The sequence below is a fragment of the Juglans regia genome, chromosome 14 (assembly GCF_001411555.2).
Source record: "Juglans regia cultivar Chandler chromosome 14, Walnut 2.0, whole genome shotgun sequence".
NCBI classification, from domain to species: domain Eukaryota; kingdom Viridiplantae; phylum Streptophyta; class Magnoliopsida; order Fagales; family Juglandaceae; genus Juglans; species Juglans regia.
The window spans coordinates 8910050-8928906 of record NC_049914.1 but is presented as its reverse complement, the minus strand read 5'-3'; the positions used below and the strand labels follow the sequence as shown (position 1 = coordinate 8928906).

Below are 18857 nucleotides of genomic sequence, written 5' to 3'. Positions count from 1 at the left end.
GTTCCTATAAAACCATTCTGTCTCCACTGCAATGATGGCGTGAAAATGGGGAAAGAGTGTAGCTTGGCAGAACAGTGAGTAAACTTCTTAACAAGAGTAGTATCCCAACCCACTCATGCAGATGATCAAGTCCATGGAAGCCAAGCAGCTAATGTGTAGGGAAACCACTCATTCCACAACGGAAACAGGCAATCATTTACTATAAATCCATACCTCAAGCACACAATCTGGTTAGGACATTATTGATTCAGTTTCAAGATTCCTAAAAGCCTTTGCTTGAATGGGTACACCAAGATAGCTTTATGCATACAAAGTTCACATAAATCCTATATGTGCCAAGTTGACAACAAACTTCAATTATTCCCAATTCTATACATCCATCTACTGAAAAGTGCAGTTTTAACTACAAGTCTTCTGTTATATCATACATACCTTTTTTTTTATTGGCACCGGGTGTCCGGGAACAGCATCCCGACTAATCCCTAGTTAATGTTGTTTATGATACATACATTATTATGTTTGAGATAATTTTTTAACCTCTAAATATCCATCCAACACCACCAACACAAAATTCATAAAAGCTTACAGAATATAGAAGTTTCTCTTTGCCTGTGAAACTTTGCTTAGATCAAAATTAATGAATGGTTGTATCTAAAGACGCAATTCATATGACTATGTGCTAAACATTGCAACCTCCACCTTTAAAAGTGAACAACAAGTGACTGATCAGAAAAAAGGGAACAACAAGTGTCTCCAACAGATCTTTTGCCCTGAGTGGGGCAAAATAAAGAAATGTCGCTGAATGTTCACATAATGTAAGAGGTCAACTCTTGTAATGTGAAGCTTCTCCAACACAGAATGCCTGAGCTGTATCCTGAATTATGAAAAAATCTGACTTATCCACTGCGTGATACACATGCACCAAAAATTTAGAAAAAAAGAAGTGAATCAACGCTGGCGGCCAAATATACCCAGAGATTTCTGCCCAGGATCCAGATGTCCCTTTCAGGGACTTTTGCATAATGAACCAGGCCGATAGAAAATCCTCCTATATAATATCCAATGGATATGTCATCCACAAGAAGATATTCTTCACAACAAACAAAATGAGGGTACGGCAGGTTTGTCTCTTGGAGTAAAATCCAATGAAAATGTTAAGAAATTGCTATTGAGTCTTTTATTCTTTTAAAATTGATATCAATAACACAAACTTGAAACATAATTCCATCCAAAAAATGAAAACAAGCTTTACCTATATGAACTAGTCAGCTGAAAAGGGGGGAAAATAAAAAAGAAAGGAAGAACTGTAATATAAACGAAGAGGTAGCTGCCACTTTTCTAATAAATAAAACAGCTTAAGAAAGTGCAAAAGCATCAACTTACATGACCAGCCATATACCCCCAACTAAAGGTACAGCACCCCATAGTAGCCCACAAATAAGGGCCACCACTTGTCGAATCCAATGTAATACGTCTCCCAATTGATCCTGCGAGCAAATGGAGTGCAAAAAAGCTAAATCATCGAATTCTAAACTCAAAGTTACCATATGCGCAACGCCACACCAACTCAACTATAAAACTCGGTAGCACATAGTGATCTTTATCTGTATCTGAAAGTGGACTAGTGGAATAAGTTGCCCATGGAGCAAGCCGAAGCTATAAAGTTGTTCTAGCAGTTTCCGCTCACTGAATTCTCGTTTTCCTATGCTCAAACACTTGTACGTGTGCTTTTTATATTAAATCAAATAAAATTTTGAAAGCCAAATTCAAAAAAGAACGTAAATGCTGATGCTGCCTTTGCAAGCCGACAAACACATCGTAAAAAAGAATCACACACTCGGAATCTTACACCAAATAGAGGTTTTAATTTGTATGTAAAAGAAAAAAACAGTAGGATTTCAAGTTTTCCTTCAAGTAAAATACCTTGTCCCAGGAGGCTTCCGGATCCAACAACTTGGCGAATTTGAACGGTGACAAGTGACCGTTCTGGTGTTGCGGTTGAACATTGAATTTGACCGATTTCCCTTCTTTCATTCCGATATAAATTTATTGAAAAACACACACAAAAAGAAGAGGTCAAATTCCAAAGTTTCAAAAGGGCTTTGATACGGATTATCAGTAAATTGATGGTTGTTGGCTTCAAGCTTTGCGGCGCAGCGCGGCAAGGGTGAGAATTCGGAGCACGTTAGGGTTTTGCAATTGGCGTAGAAACAGAGCAAAAAAAAGGAGCACTGAACCGTGGAATGGAATGGAAAGGAAGGGAATGGTTGAAAACTTGAAGCTGATAAAATAAAATAAATGAGAAGAAAAGGCTGTTTGGATCTCTGATTCTCTGGGGACTTGATGGGACTTGAGAGAGTTCGTGATTTGTAAAAATTGGAGTTGCACTGGACTGCACGTGTTCCACTCTTCTTCCCAGCAATTGGCAGCCCGACATGGAGCAGTTTATAATTTTTTACTCGTTTTATTAAGCGAAAATTTCTGTTTAATGTTTTCTTGTTATAATATTTTTTAATAAACTAATTAAATTACTTGTGAATAAGTTGGAAAACTTAAAAAAATAATGAAATTTTATGAGTAAATTCGTGTTTGAATAAAAATTAAATAATAAAATTCAGTTAATTAATATTTGTCTCAGTTCGATTCAATTACAGTTTACAAATATACATTACTCTTATGTTGAAAAGAAAAATTATTCTCATAACTCACTATTCATTATTTTACACATTATATCTTTCAAAAAATATCTCTATATCTTATAAAAAATATTCTTACATTTTATAAAAAAATTATAAGTATGAGATATAAAAGTGAATAATAATTAATACATAATAATCTTATATTAAAAAAAAAATAGAGAAAATCATAAATAAATTTTTTTTAAAAAAAAGTATTTAAATTTTATATGGGAATTCGTGTCCTAAATGGATTGCTCAAAAAATTATTGACCAACCCAGTTAAAACGAAGGCCTGTTTTTCTTGAGTAACAACCTAATTAATTCAATTATTTTTTGTGACGTGAAAGTTGCGTTTGATTGTAAGATTCAGTTAAATTTAATTTAATTTTAAATTGAGTCTAATATTTAAATATATAATCTTCAAATTATTAAACTTATCTCAACTTAAAATCTTTTTACACGTAAAATTTATAATATTTTTCAACTTAACATATCTTTATACTTGAGTTACATAATTTTTTTTAATTTTTATAAAAAATATTAAATTCATCTTAATATTTAAACACACTTTAAATTCAGTTTAAATAAATTCCACATAATTCTTTCTACCATTCAATTTACTATTATTTATAAAAAATTGAGTTCAACTCAATATTAAAATGCAATATAAATTGACCCAATTAATGTCATTGTACTGTCAAATTTTCAATAAAATAATTAACGTGATACTTTTTTATAACTAAAAGTTAAAATAATAATGTTAGATATAAATTTTAAATAAATAAATTTTATATATACTAATCTTAGATATAATTCTTAAATAGATAAATCTTAAATATAAATCTTAAATCTTAATAGTGTGATTTTTTTTTTTAAAAGAAATGTACAAAAGTTTTCTATTTAGGACGTGTACTGTGGTCATATCATTAGTCAACATGAAATAACTTTATATTAAAAAAAATTACTACATTCATAAAAAAAATTACATAAAAATAATATTATAAATTGATGAGAGTTTATCTGATCTGTTAAATTTATTTAACAATAAAAATAATTTTATAATTTGATAAATCACATCGAACCACGTCAATTTGTAAAATTATTTTTGTGTAATCCCGTTGTGACTAAAGTATTTTCTAAAAAAAATAATCTTGAGAGGTTTGGATAAAAAAAACATTTTAATTCATCTTATTTTATATAATCATTATAATTTTTTTAAATTTTAAAATAATAATAATATTAAAAATTAATATTATAATAATATTTTATTAAGTCTCAACTTCCATCTCAACTAGCTATCCAGCCTCTTTACATTTATAATTTTATATTCGTCGTCACCTTTCTCTCATCGTCGTTTCGTGACTTTGGTCTTCGAGTTTCCCATATTCGGAAATTTCACACGCACGCACGCACCCACTCTCTCTGTCAGATCCTCCGTTGGCATTTTCCGACCTTCGAATTAGGGAATAGAGTGGAGAGAGATGGGTAGCCCTAAGAAGCACCAGAGTAAGGGCTTCTTTGCTGCCGTGAGCTCTGGTTTGTCCATCTTCGGCAACGCCATGCATCGATCCGTCAACGGGTATTTGCGTTTCTTTGTAATCCAATCCTTCTCTCTAATTCAACTATACTAGTAGACGTTTGTACGTTGTGATTACCATTTTTATGGCTCATTTTTCTTTCTCCCAGACGTTTAATTTGGTATTTCGGAACCTTAATTGTTTTTCCTTCGCAGGCTCCTCGTAACTTGTGTGTAATCAATGTGAGCTTTTTTTTTTTTCTTTTTAGTGTTCGAGGGTGATCGTGACCTGTTGGTCTTATACTAAGGATTATTGTGGTCTTACACTATGATTTTGATTTGATACTGTCAAAGTAAGCTGATTTGTGTATGAGATTAGAATTACTTCTTCTGATCACTTAAAAGTGTTCCGTGTTTGTTAAATGTGTGGTGAAATAGACAAATGGATTTTGATACACGTCCCATTGAGCTGAATCTGGTTATAATATTCGGGATTAGTTATGCTGTAAAGTTAAACCGAAAGGGCCGGTCTGGCGTCTGGGCATTTGTTACTTTCAAGGGTGATATTAACACTTTAGTTATCTTCTTGGTTACCAGAGAGCCTCGTGGCCCATTGATTGTGTATCAATACCTCTGGCATGCTTAGACTTTATCTGCTTTAAAAGGTGATATTGTGAATGAGAAATACGTGCATGATCTTCATTCTATGCTTGGTTAGGAGCGATCATGCCGAGATCTTGGCTCATTTGTGTTAATATTGTATTGGTTCTAGGTTGCTTGGTTTTGAAGGGGTAGAAGTGATAAATCCAGAGGGTGGCAAAGAAGATGCAGAGGAGGAAGCTCAGAGAGGAAGATGGAAACCAGAGGTGTTCTTCCTTTCTTGTCTACTCCAACACTCTGTTCTCTCATGTTAAGTGGGTTCCTTTGGTGGATGGTTTTTTTGGTCTCGCTTTTCCTTTTATATTTTTTATGGCTGAATTATCTTGATTTTCGGTTACATCTATGTTCAGAGTGCTGTTAAGAATGTTTTGATTCTGTTTCATGGTATTATTTGTTTTCCTTAATGACCAGGCGCCATCTCTTGGTCAAGAAGCTTTGAACATATTGGAGAATCAGTTTATCATAGATATTGAGATGGCGTTGTAACTTTGTTTCTTGTTTGGTACCCCACAGTCTATGTGGATTACATGTTTGCATGACCTTAGGAAGCTATTCCTACTCATGATAGGAATGCATCCCTCCCTCAGTTACATTTTTCAACGTTTAGCTTGTCTTCATACTCAAATAACATAGCTTCACGGCTTCTATATTAGAAAATGAGACTATTCCTGTTCCTCTTTGCTATTTAAACTTCAGTGACAGAGGGGTATGAGAGAGAGAGAGAGAGATACGAATGGGCTTTCGATTTTTCAGGGGAAGGAAGCAATGAGGTCTTTGGATTAAACCGTACGTCGCAGGGTTTGCTTAGAAGTTACAATTTGTGGCAATGAATGTTTATTTGAAACGGTGAATAAATTTGTCCGACTCTTGTTATAAATTCGATATTTTATTGCATTCTATCACTGTCTCTTGCGGTTTTGCTGCCAAATCAGATTTTTGAACTCCACTTTTATATATTTATATAGATATATGAAAAGCTTTGGTGAGTTTTTTCTTATTTGTGTTAGTTATTTTACACTGATATGTGAGATTATTATTTTTCGTCTCCATTAATGCTGATAGTTTGAGACTGCTGTTTTGCATCTAAGGATAGAGACAGCTACTGAAAAATGATGCACAAATATATAGGCTCAGACGTCACATCAATGGTCACACTTCCTGTCCTTATTTTTGAGCCTATGACTATGCTTCAGAAAATGGCAGAGGTTTGTGATTTTTTTTTCTTTTGCAGAATTATTCTGTTAGTGTGTGTACTTCTTGTGTTGTGTCATTTACAAACTGTGCAATGCCCGTGACAGTTAATGGAGTACGCCTACTTGTTGGATCAGGCAGACGAATGTGGGGATCCTTATATGCAGTTGGTGTATGCCTGTGAGTATCCTTTTTCATTGATATTTCACTTTGCATGTGGAAGCAGTGCCTGATGACTGATGGTGTTACTGATTGCAGCATCATGGGCTATCTCTGTCTACTATGCCTATCAACGAACTGGAAGCCTTTTAATCCTATTCTTGGGGAAACTTATGAATTGAGTAATCATGGAGGGATTACATTTGTCGTAGAGCAGGTGAGTTGTAAGGGACTTTTTTTTTTTTTTAAAAGAGGACGGAGCCCCAATTTTATTGATTGCCCTCACTTTTGGCGGAGGAAAACCGTGGTTACAATCACGACACTTGGGAGGTACAAAAACCTAAATCTAGAAAAAGAGTACCCAAGCATCAAAACAAGTGTAACTATATAGGGAACAAGCCTAAAGAAATATATATAACCTACTTCCGAGAAAGCCAAAGAGGGAAACCTGCAAAAAACCAAGAAAACAAGAACAAAGAGACGCAAATACCAAGATATCAAAATTAGACAAGCAAAAACACAAAACAAACCTGGCAAGAGGCTCATGATATCCTCAGGTAGGGCATACCCAATTTGTCCATGCGGAGAAGACCCCTTAACAGGCTAGGCAACATGTGAATATCAGACCAATCAGAGTTCAAACCTTCAGCCCCACACTTAGCTAGAAAGTCAGCCACGACATTGCCTTCACGAAAAATGTGTGTTACTGTATACTCCAGGCTATTAAGATGTCCTTGTAAATCTTCCCAAAAGTCTTCTAAATACCAAATGGGGCACTTATTCTTAACAATCCAATTGACCACCAGTTGGGAGTCAGTCTCTATTTGAACACGATAAAATCCAAGCGCGTGACATCTGCGAACACCTTCCAATAAGCTGCTGAGTTCTGCAAAATTATTGGTACCTAAACCCAATGGAACAGAGTAAGCCAGAAGTAATCTACCTTCCTCATCCCGAATAACACCCCCAGCACCAGAGGTTCCAGGGTTCCCGAAACTACTTCCATCGGTATTGAGTTTTACCCAGCCCCGAGGGGGCCGGTGCCATTTTACCACCCGGACCCTCTTGGGCTTAGGGAACAAGACTGGAATTTCCAGTCTATGCAAAATATTCATGTCCTGGGCGGAAAGAGAACTCACTTTCATGATCTGGTCCATGATGCGCCGGAGCCAAATTTTAATAGCATGCCAAACCGACTCTTTTGAGTGAGCCTTATCTTCATATCGGGCTTTACAGCGCCTCTCCCAAAGTTTCCAGGAAATAATGGAGGCAGAAGGCCAAAGATGGTTCTAACCTGTGAAGACTTACCCGCACGACGAAACCAAAAATTAGTTTGATCCTTCCAAGTGTAGAAAGGGGCCATATGAACCCCTAGATGAGTGGCCGCTAGACGCCAAATGTGTCTAGCGAAATCTCTCGTGCAGAGCACATGGTTCAGGTCCTCAGTATGACCCTTTTGACAGCAATTACATTTAGAGGCCATTGAAACACCCACCATACTAATATTCTTGTCAACACTGAGGCAGTTATTAGTAGCCTTCCACATCATGATAGAAATCTTCTTGGGAAGATTAGTATGCCATATCCACTGAGCCCAGGGTAAAGGGGGCGCCCGAACCCTTATACAGTCCCAGGCACTCTTAGTAGTAAAATTGCCTTCATTATCCTTCAACCAAACAAGCACATCTTCACCCTCCTGTCTAGCAAAAAACTCATACAGATCATTGGCTTTCTGATGGCCCACTAATCTGTTCAGAAGAGAAATATCCCACCCATTCTCAATACGGCACTCATTTATCTTAATCAAAGGTTGTTCAGTCACAGGAAATTGAGCATAGAGAGGGCCTTCGTTGTCCCAATTGTCATACCAAAAGGAGATATTACCTTCCTTCACAATCCATTTGGAGCTATTCATCACCTCCGGAATACTACGGACAATAGATTTCCAAAAGCGGGTCCCTTTAGTAGGCTCAAGGAGGGATAAGTGATTTCCTTTAACATATTTACCTCTAAAAAATTCCGCCCAAAGAGAGTTGCCCTTAATAAGATTCCAGGCAAGTTTCATGTGTAAGGCTCTCTGAACATCCCCAAAGTCCCTAATACCCAAACCACCTTCGTCCGTAGGCGTACATATGTGTTTCCAAGAAATCCATTTCCTCCTACTCTTGCCTCCCGATTCAACCCAAAAGAAAGAGCTTATGAGTTTATTCAGGCTACGTATCACCACTTTAGGGACATCTAAAACCGCCAGCAGGTGGGTGGCCATGCTAGATAAAACATGACGCAGCAGAATAGTTCTACCACCAGCAGAGAGAATCTTCATCTTCCATCCTGCAATCTTCTTGTTCACTTTGCCCAGTAAGTCGCCAAAATCGCAAGCCTTTAGCCTACCATCCACAATAGGCACCCCCAGGTACTTAAAAGGAAAAGAACCCTCGGTAAACCCAGTAGAGCAGAGAAGAGCATGTTTCCTAGAGACAGAAATTTTCTTAGAGAAAAAAATAGCACTCTTCTCTTTACTGAGCACTTGAAAAATAGCACTCTTCTCTTTACTGAGCACTTGACCAGTCCACTCCTCATATTTGTTCAAAACTTCCATCAAAGCTCTCATACTTCTTTTTCCACCATTTGCAAAGATAACTATATCATCTGCATACATAAGGTGAGAGATAATCGGGGTCCCTCTAGCTTGAACAAATTGACCAATTTTACCTGTCTCAAAGGAATTCTTAAGGAGACGAGAGAACACCTCTTGCATTATTATGAAAAGGTAAGGCGATAAAGGGTCACCTTGCCTTAGGCCTCGCTTTCCCTTAAAGAAACCCATGGGGGTCCCATTCATCATGACAGAGTACCACGGTGAGGATATACAAGAGTTAATCAGGTCACAAACATTAGGAGAGAACCCAAAGCTAAACAGAACATGTAATAAAAAATTCCAGTCTACTCGATCATAAGCCTTAGACATGTCAAGCTTAACCAGAACATTGCCCCCAATGGATTTCCTATGAATAGAGTGGACCATTTCCTGAGTTAAACTGATATTCTCAAAGATACTGCGGCCTGGAATAAAAGCCCCTTGCTCCTTCGATATCATTCTAGGGAGCAAACTAGTCATACGAGCCACAATGATTTTTGAACAAATTTTGTAGACCACGGAGCACAAGGCTAATGGGCCGAAATTTATCAAAGCCAGAGGGCTTATCCACCTTCGGAATTAGCACAATATAAGATGCAGTGAAATTTTTTGGGAGCATATGGCTATGGAAAAATTCAACAATGGCTGAAAGGAGATCATCTTTAACCAAGTCCCAACAAACTCTGAAAAAACCTGAACCAAAACCATCTGGCCCTGGGCTACTATCAATGGGAATAGAGAAAAGAGCATCCTTTACTTCCTCTATGGAAGGATCTCTACCAATAGTCAAGTTATCCTCATTAGTAATAATGGGAGAGATCAAGTCACTCAAATTCGGAAGAACACGAGAACTACTCTGACCCAGAAATTCCTGAAAATGATCAACAGCAGCTGTATGAATGTCAAGAGGGGACTGTAAGACCCTACCATCTGACATACTCATCTCCTGAACTCTTTTATGCAGTTTGGCCTTTAAGAAAGCATGAAAGAATTTAGAGTTCTGGTCCCCATCTTTCAACCAGTTTTTCTTTGCCATATGAGCAAGCCTAGTGTCCTCTCTACCCAACCAAGTTGAAAGTTCCAACTTGGATGCTAATAGGTCAGAGTCGTCCTCGGCATTAAAAGAGACTTGAAGACGGCTTTCCAGATAATCAATACGAGCCTCTAGACCCTTGATTATGATGTTAGTCCTACCAAAAACACTCTTATTCCACTCTTTTAAAGCCACCTTAACCCTTTTTAATTTAGAGGAAAGGTTGATTAAACCGTGCCCTAGGCCCTCACGTTTCCACACTCCATCCACAAAACTATAGAAATCCAAATGATCAGTCCACATATATTGAAAGCGGAAAGGACTAGGACCATACCTGAATAAGTTCTCCCCCATTTGAATAACCAACGGGGAGTGATCCGAAGTAGAGCGCGCCAAAACCTGGTAAGACACATTAGGAAAAGAATTAAGAAAATTAGTATCAATAAAACATCTGTCTAACCTGGCCCAACTGCGCGCTTGACCCCCTTGACCATTGCACCAGGTCATATTCGGGCCTTTGGAGCACATCTCTAAAAGACCACAGGTTTGAATGCACTGGTTGAATTCTTCCATGGCTACAAAAGGACGAGGACGCCCACCTCTTCTTTCTGATTCGTCCTTAATGATATTAAAGTCCCCACAGAGAACCCAAGGAATTCTGGCAGTCCCCATATTTTCCAAATCCGCCCAAAGCTCTCTTCTATCATTACGGTTGCACTTTGCATATATAATAGATAGTAGAAACGTATGACCATTCTCCTCTACTTTCACAGTAATAAACTGATTAGACCCCGCCACCCACTGTATCGAAACCAGTGAATTCCACATCAACCAAATTTTACCACCATGCACCTCATTTGTGACAAAACAATTGCAACTAAATCTTCCTAAGAATGACGGGATTCTATCCTCTAACAAAAAGGGCTCAGCTAAAGCTATGATATTAGGGCTAAATTGCTTAATAATTTTCCTCAACCTCCTATAAGAAGTGCCTACTCCTCTAATATTCCAAAAAATAATAGGACTGATCATAATTTAAATTTGGAAGGACGAATTACCACTCTGGTAGCGCCCCTTTTCTGGCCTGTTTTTCTGGGGTTGTTGGAGCCCTCAGAGTCTGTGCAGTATTCCTTGCGCATATCATCCTTGATTTTGTCTCTCTCACTCTCGTGATCAGAATGGGAAAATAGTATCTCATCCCTTCTTTCCTCTTCATGTGCAACCATAAACGTCTCATTAACACTGACTGCTAAGGATCTTGCATTTTTCTTCTTCGATTTCCTCTTTAGGCTTATCAGAGGATTCTCCCATTCTTCGCCCGACTCAGTGACTTCGCTCACAACTGGATTAATGGCTTCTGTGCTAACCTCTTGTGGGTCTGGTAGGGGATAGGTAGATTTAACGATTTGCAGGCTCTCTTGCTCAATTAAAACTTTCCCTATGTCCTCAACAACTTGCTCTTCTATTGATTGTGTGGAGGGGGCAGGAAACTTCTCTGGTAGATCATCATTCAATTGGACCACAACGCTGTCCTGACCTTGATCTGTAGCTACAGTGTGCCCTGTTGTTCCACTACACTCCTGGTTATTAACTCTATTCGCCCCTTTAAGCTCGCTACTTTCTTCTTCTTCTTCTTCTACTTCATGCAGGTTGTGTGTGGCATGCTGCACTTTTTCTTGTTCGCCTCCCTTCTCCTGAAAAACTAGTTGGCCCCCTGTTCCATTGTCTGTATTATTCTCATTTTTCGAAGACCCTCCTGCTTCATTCTCATCCATCTGATTTTTCCCAACTTCTAATTCTGTCTTGGATTCTGCTGAAGATCCTTTCTTGACCCAGACTTGGTTCCCAGTCCCTTTCTTGGTATGGTCTTTACCAATGCGGCATGTCTTAGAATTATGGCCCTGTTGGTGGCAATTGCAGCAGTAAGCAGGTAATGTTTCATAGACCACTTCTTGTCTCCTGCTGTGAGGTAGTCCTGGACATCCAAGCCAGAAGTGAGTAATTGGATCTCGGGAGGCATCGACCTCTAAACAAATCCTTGCTCCATCAGTTCTTGTAGCGCATGTGGTCGGGTTGTCTCTCCGAATGAACTTTCCAATCGGCGCCGTTATCATTTTTAATACCGAAGCATGGTAAAAGTGCGGGGGGAGTCCAGGCAAGAAAACCCACACAGGCACGCATGGTGACTCATATTCCTCTGTGTAATCTGGAGACCATGCAAAAGGCCTATAGCAGACGCCATTGATCTCACATGACTCTCTGGACAGAGCTTTGTTAAAATCCTCTTCTTTCGACATCCTGATGAACACATTTCTAGAATTTTGCATTGCCGAGACTACAGGACAGCAGGATAAACCCCATCGACTACGGATGAAAGACCTTATAGAGTCAAGTGAGGGTCTCTGACGGAGGAACTTCAGAACAATGGAAAATCGAAATGGCCTTGCAGTGGCCTCTGTTTCCTCTGCAGAGAAAATAAAGCATATTTCCCCTTCTATTATCTTCGGTGGCCTAAGCACAACCTCCACTTCAGGCAATGGTTGAGGTGCTGCGAAGACATCAGCAAAGGTGCGGCGACCTGCCACCGGTGGCTCTACGTCCGCCATGTAGCCCCTCCCACGAACGGTTCCAGCACGAGCAGTTCCTTGCACGAGCAGTGGCTTGCTGTTCAGTCACTGGCCATAGCCCGGAGTTTAGAGCCGATTAAGCCCTCAGGCGCCGGCGCAGCCGGCGAGGCTGAAGCGGCGGTGCGCAGCCACGCGCCGGGGAGTCGGTGAGGAGCTGGATGGTTGGGGGGGTTGGTCGCAGGAAGACCCACCGGCCCTAAGCCGGGCGAGTCTAGTGCCGGCGGTGACATACTAGCCGGACGAGCCGGCTGATGGGATCTCTCTCCTCAGCGTTCCTCTCCTCAGCGGTAGAAAATCAATCTTGGCGAGAGGCCTTGTGGGACCTTCTTTGGCCTGGCTCTGCTGTCTCAGCCAGTGGGTTACCCACCATGAGACAGAAGCGGTCAATTCTCTCTCTCAAGCGGATCTCTCCTCACCCGGCTTATTGATGTGCGTTTCTCTCTCCCGCGTGCATTTTGTAAGGGACTTATTCTTGAGACTTCTCTAGTTTCTTTCTTTTGATGCATGCTTAATTTTAAAAAATATGCTCTCAAATCCCAACCCCATTAAAAAAAAAGGCTCCAGTGGCATATGCAACCCTCCTCTATCCCTTTTTCATACTGTCGAGTTTTCAATATTCTGTTGTCTATATTTTGAATTTTTGACCTTGTATTCCCTTTTCAGGTGAGTCACCATCCTCCGATGAGTGCTGGTCATGCTGAAAATGAGCATTTTATTTATGATGTGACATCAAAGCTAAAGACTAAATTTTTAGGAAATTCTCTTGATGTTTACCTGTTGGAAGGTAATACTTGTTTGGTTATTCTCCACTAATTGTTACATCTTGTTCTGAATTAGTTATGTCATCTAAGTTGTACAGACACCCTTATTGTTTATATTGGAATCAAAAGTGGCTATAGTATATGGTCAGATGAATGAGCCGCCTGGAGCTAGTGTAGCAGGTTGCTGCATTTAGTTAAAACTTTGTGGAAGTCAAAGGATCTTGTGTTTGTTTTTTTCTCATGCTAGTCCCTTGTAATCTAACTGTAAGGTGAGGCTTCATGATGTCAACTTTTGTATAACATGTTCTTGTCCGACATAATCTAGTAAGTTGTGAAAACTGTAGGTTGCTGTAGCAATTTTAAATAGATAATAGCTGTCCATCACGTATCATTTTTATATTTGGTCCAGTGTTGTCAAAAGCGCGCTTGTAGTGTGTGTTTAAAGTGCAAAAAGGCCTGCTTTCATAATTAAAAAATATATATATAATATCATTTCAAGACCTAGAAAATGATGTAAACAAGTATTCTTCAGTATGTAGATGATATTGAAGATCATTTACATACCATAGCTCCACATATATGTCATATGTTCGGTATATGCTTTGAACTCGATATAATAGTCCAAATTGGCTCTCTAGATGGAATGGTATTTGATTGCTTATGTTAGTATAGGAGTTAATACCTACAATTAAAGTTGAGACATGGCAATCTATGAAGCTGCCATATGTTTTTTATTAACGTTGATGGACGAAAACATTATGAAGGATCCTCTTTCTAATTAACTCGTAAGTCATACCACATGCGGTTAATTCTCAACAAAAATTTATCGTATCTTAAACCTAAGTACCGCATAGCACAAGGGTGTTTGACCAAAATTTCCTAAATCTATGTATTTAGTTGATTACTTGATTTTCGTGTTGCATTACCCAATAAATTGAGTTAATATGCTATATATTTTACCATCTAGCTTTCTAAACCTTTTTTTTATTGTATTTGTGGGTTTTTTGTTGTTATACATTAATTTTTAAAATATGCACTTTACTTCAATCAGGCATGCGATTGCACTTTGTGCCTAGGCTCTAGACAGCATTTGCGCTTAAGTGCGCCTAGCATTTTTAACAACACTGATTTGGCCACTCATATCTCAATGGAAACATCTGGTTGACTTTCTCCCAAAAATCTATTTATGTTATTTCTAGAATCCCCTCCAAAAAGACGAAGAAATAATGTACATCATTATGTTTTCCTTTTTTTTTTTTCAGGATGAAAATCCTTTAATATTAACATACCATATTGCTCGCAGAACATGTGTCACCCTTAAAAGGGATGGTGTGGTCTTAGATTTGGTGCCACCTCCTACAAAGGTTAATAATCTGATTTTTGGCCGTATGTGGGTTGATTCCCCAGGGGAGATGATTATGACAAATTTGACTACGGGAGACAAAGCTGTTCTATACTTTCAGCCATGTGGCTGGTTTGGTTATTCCACATATCCCTTCGTATTTTTGTTTCTGTGAATTGCACTGTTCCTTGTATTCAAATCTTTAATTCACGAGTGTTGTAATGGATCTACAAGTCATTCAAGTTAGTGGCATTCTTACATGTGGAATTTTTAACCTGAGATTGAGATGAAGATGGTGGTCTCATGGGAGATGTGTTTGATTTCTCCTACCACATGTTTTCTCTTAATTCTGTTAGAGAAATTCTATTTGCAGTCCTCAAATAGGGACTGTACATAACATTGCTCATTTATTTGCTACATTCTTGTTACTGTGCAAGGTAGAATTGGAACGATAAATTCAATTACACCTATACATCTTGATCAATTTAAAGGTACCCCCACGTAAAATATTAAAAAAATCCTCAAAAGTAATTCCTGTAACTATCACGGCAATTATTTTTTATTTGTTCCGTTCCCTGTGTCCTAAAGTGTTTTGGAGTGTATGGTTCTGGTTATATTTCCGGGATGTGTCCTAAGCTTTTGGTTTTGTAATTGCTGTTAGACCTGTAGTTGTGTCTAGGACTCTGCTGCTTATGATAAATCGTATAGTCAACTAGAGTTCTTCTCTTGGGGGGGATTATTGCTCCCATTGTTCTTGTTCTGGCTTCCTGGTTTTGGTACATCATGCTTATTGAAAATAACTGGCACAGGAATTGTATTATCTCTATTACAATTTTTATTTGTTGCAGAGCTGGTCGATATGAAGTGGATGGGTACGTGTATAATGCTGCTGAGGAGCCAAAAGTATTGATGACTGGGAAATGGAATGAATCAATGAGTTATCAACCATGTGACATAGAAGGGGAGCCTCTTACAGGCACAGAACTAAAAGAGGTTATTTTCCCTGGACCTAGCTTTACTTATATCTAATTTTCAGTTTGTAAAATATTTTGGATATTATGGAAGGCACCTGATGGGCTTAACAACAGAACGTTGGATTATTGAGCACAAGTGCAAGCGTGAGTGGACGTAGGAGCTGCAATTTTGGAGGATCTTATGATCCGATGTGCATATACAAAGATGCACATATATTTGGTATATATACTTTTGTTAAAAATAAATATAGCATTCTCCTGACGTCAATTGGCTCAGTTCACTGTGTCAGATGTGAGCTTTTCATCCTTGGGCTGCTAGGGGAAGCCTGATTTGTTACATAGCTTAGAAAGACTGAAGTATAGCATTCTCCTGACATCAATTGGCTCAGTTCACTGTGTCAGATGTGAGCTTTTCATGCTTAGGCTGCTAGGGGAAGCCTGATTTGTTACATAGCTTAGAAAGACTGGAATGCAAGATTTATTACTTAACAAATGGGGTAAACTTTACTGAGCAAGTGCTCACTAGTTTTTTTATCTTCGTAAACTTCTTTAGGAAGTCTTGGTCTCTTAGACTTGCCTTCTGCTTTGCCATAGAGATATGCAACAAGAGGAAGATGATAAGGCCTTCAATAATTGATTATGCTACAAGAGGATCATAAGGCCTTAATGGCACATTTTTGTAGCCTAAAAACTCCTGGTCTGGTTGATTCAAAGTCACAAGTTTTAAGATAAGAGTACAAGAAAATTAAAATTATCTTCTCCTTTTAAACACCAAAGTGACTTTCCCAGTTGAACTAGCTGACACCCTTTTAGATAGTAAAACACTGTTAGTTCCCAGACTAGTTATCCTTTTTTTTTCCCACAGGTTTGGCATCTTGCTGATGTTCCAGAGAATGAGAAATTTCAATACACGTATTTTGCACATAAGATAAACAGCTTTGACACTGCTCCTAGGAAGTTGTTGGCATCAGATTCTCGGTTTGCGGCCTGATAGATATGCACTTGAGAGGGGTGATCTATCCAAAGCTGGAGCAGAAAAGAGCAGGTCTCTCTCTCCTTCTTCCTCTCGATATCTAGTTGCTTTAAATTTCCAGGAGGAAATGAGATTATTAAACAACATGTAGCAATAAATGCTTTTTTTTTTTTAATAATAATGATGGTTTTCAAGGTTGTCATTGTTATTCTGGTATTTTGAAACGGATAAGAATTAACCAGTTTCAAATCAATATTTTTATGGAATAAGAACATATATATACAGCAGTATGTTGCAAATTGTTTCAATACAGTTTTTGTTACTTATCACGTAGTCCCCACCAGAAAATTATATTTCTCGAGGTTGATTCTTCCTTCAAAAACTTACATTGTGAGTTTGACCCTTCTTTCAGTTTGGAGGAGAGGCAGCGAGCTGAAAAGAGAAACCGAGAGGCCAAGGGACATCAGTTTGCACCAAGATGGTTTGATCTAACTGATGAAGTTACATCCACGCCCTGGGGTGATTTGGAAGTTTACCAATACAATGGTAAATACACGGAACACTGGGGTGCTGTAGATAGCTCAGAAAGCGTGGATGAGATTGATGGTAGATCAGTAGATCAGTTAAACCCATGGCAATATGGTAATTTGAGTACTGCATAATGAGCTACCTCTTGTTCTATATTTGGTTGAGAAATTCTGCAGTTGGTTGATAGAACAATTTCTGGTGTGAGATTGTAATCCATTATTTCTTACTCATTGATCCTAGTAAGTTCAGTTTCTGTTACAGGAATATGTAATTATTCCACCTTTTATAGAAGCCCTTTTTTTTTCTAGTAAATGATTTGTTAGCTGTTATTGTTCATCTAGTTGGGATTCATAGGGATGATGGGTAAAATTTTTCATCAACGAAGGATGCTTAACCCGATCTTAAAACATTTGAGATGGACAATGAAATGTGACAAGTTACATCTCATAGAGTAGAGTTTTAGGAGTTTGACCATAATCTACCTATCCAAATAGAGAAGTGCTAAAGACCTAAATGAATAACACAAAAGTAAACCCACAAAGTGATATGACTTCTTGTGACCCGTTAGATTTATTTTACGGTAAAAATAATTTTAGAATCTAATATACCACATCAAGTCATGTAATTTTGTGGATTTACTTTTGTATAATCTTTTTGTGATGAAAATATTTTTCATCCAAAAATAATTTTTAAGGCCCCACCTAGTTGGGCATGAGCAAAAGTTCTCTCATATATATAAATCGAAATGACTATATATACCTATGAATTATATAAGTAAGAAATCGAGATACAATTCTAAAGACAATAATATTTTTTTCTTATTAGAGAATTATTAAAAAAAAAAAAACGTAATTTGACATAGTATCTCAGATCTACTTTACAATAAATAGAGACTAACATGCAAGGTCAGATCAAGTATAAAACAAATTTTCACAATTCATTTTGTGAGTAAGCATTTAGCTTGGGATTTGTTGAAATCAAACATGGATGGCCTGATATGGCAGGGGTGTGGCCTCCTACCATCTAATATATAACGGTTTGGGAAAAAATACCGTTAGAAATAATTGTCCAGGGAAGGTTTTTGCTTGCTCAATGAAGGTTAAATTCATTCACCTGTCTCACTGACAGTCGAGACTGCAAGATAACATGGTTTTCCCCTCCCAACATCTCACAGAGTATTTGTGTTTTTTTTTTAATCATTGCATGCGTGACTGTGCATGGGCATGCATGCAGCTCAATTGGGGCTTGGCAGCTGTGCATGCGCTCTTTTTTGCATTAATGACGTTTTTCTTTCGGCGTTTTAATTTATTAATTTCCATCATTTGTATATGTAGATTGGACAAGTGATTCCGACTCTTCATAAAAATTTTAAAAAAAAAATTATATATATATATATATATATATATTTATAGGGTGATGCTACAGCTCTTGCTGAGGCTCCTGTTGAGATTGTAGTGTTATTTTATATGTGTTTTGTTTAAATAATTTTTATATAAATATTTTATTATTTTAAAATATTTTAAAAAAATAAAATAAATTTAAAATATCATTAAGAAAATACTTTCTTAATTAAAAAGTAAAAGAATATATTTTAAAAAATATTTTCTTAATCATGAAGTAAAATAAAAAATTATAAAAAATATTTTAAAAAAAAATAAATTAAATTTAGAACATCATTAAAAACATTTCCTTAAATAGAAAGTAAAAAAAAATCATTAAAAAATACTTTCTTAATTACGAAGTAAAATAAAAAAATATTTTTTTATTTTACTTCGTG

At 37.6% G+C, this 18857-nt stretch overlaps 1 protein-coding gene and 1 pseudogene across 2 annotated transcripts; one reads left to right on the top strand and one right to left on the bottom strand.

Annotated features, from left to right (window-relative positions):
- Positions 1-9: 9 nt before the first annotated feature.
- LOC118344503 (respirasome Complex Assembly Factor 1-like) lies at positions 10-2423 on the bottom strand. Of its 2 annotated transcripts, none has more exons than XM_035685315.1 (3): positions 1924-2423; positions 1384-1487; positions 10-874 (listed from the first exon to the last, which is right to left on the bottom strand). In XM_035685315.1, exons 1-3 carry the CDS (start codon positions 2032-2034, stop codon positions 727-729), a joined length of 363 nt encoding a protein of 120 aa, XP_035541208.1. In that variant the 5' UTR covers positions 2035-2423; the 3' UTR covers positions 10-726. The 2 variants fall into 2 exon arrangements, with proteins under 2 accessions (XP_035541208.1, XP_035541209.1); XM_035685316.1 differs by lacking the exon at positions 10-874 and adding an exon at positions 905-1048.
- Positions 2424-4028: 1605 nt separating this feature from the next.
- On the top strand, positions 4029-17369 carry LOC108992979 (annotated as a pseudogene).
- The last annotated feature ends 1488 nt before the right edge of the window (positions 17370-18857 follow it).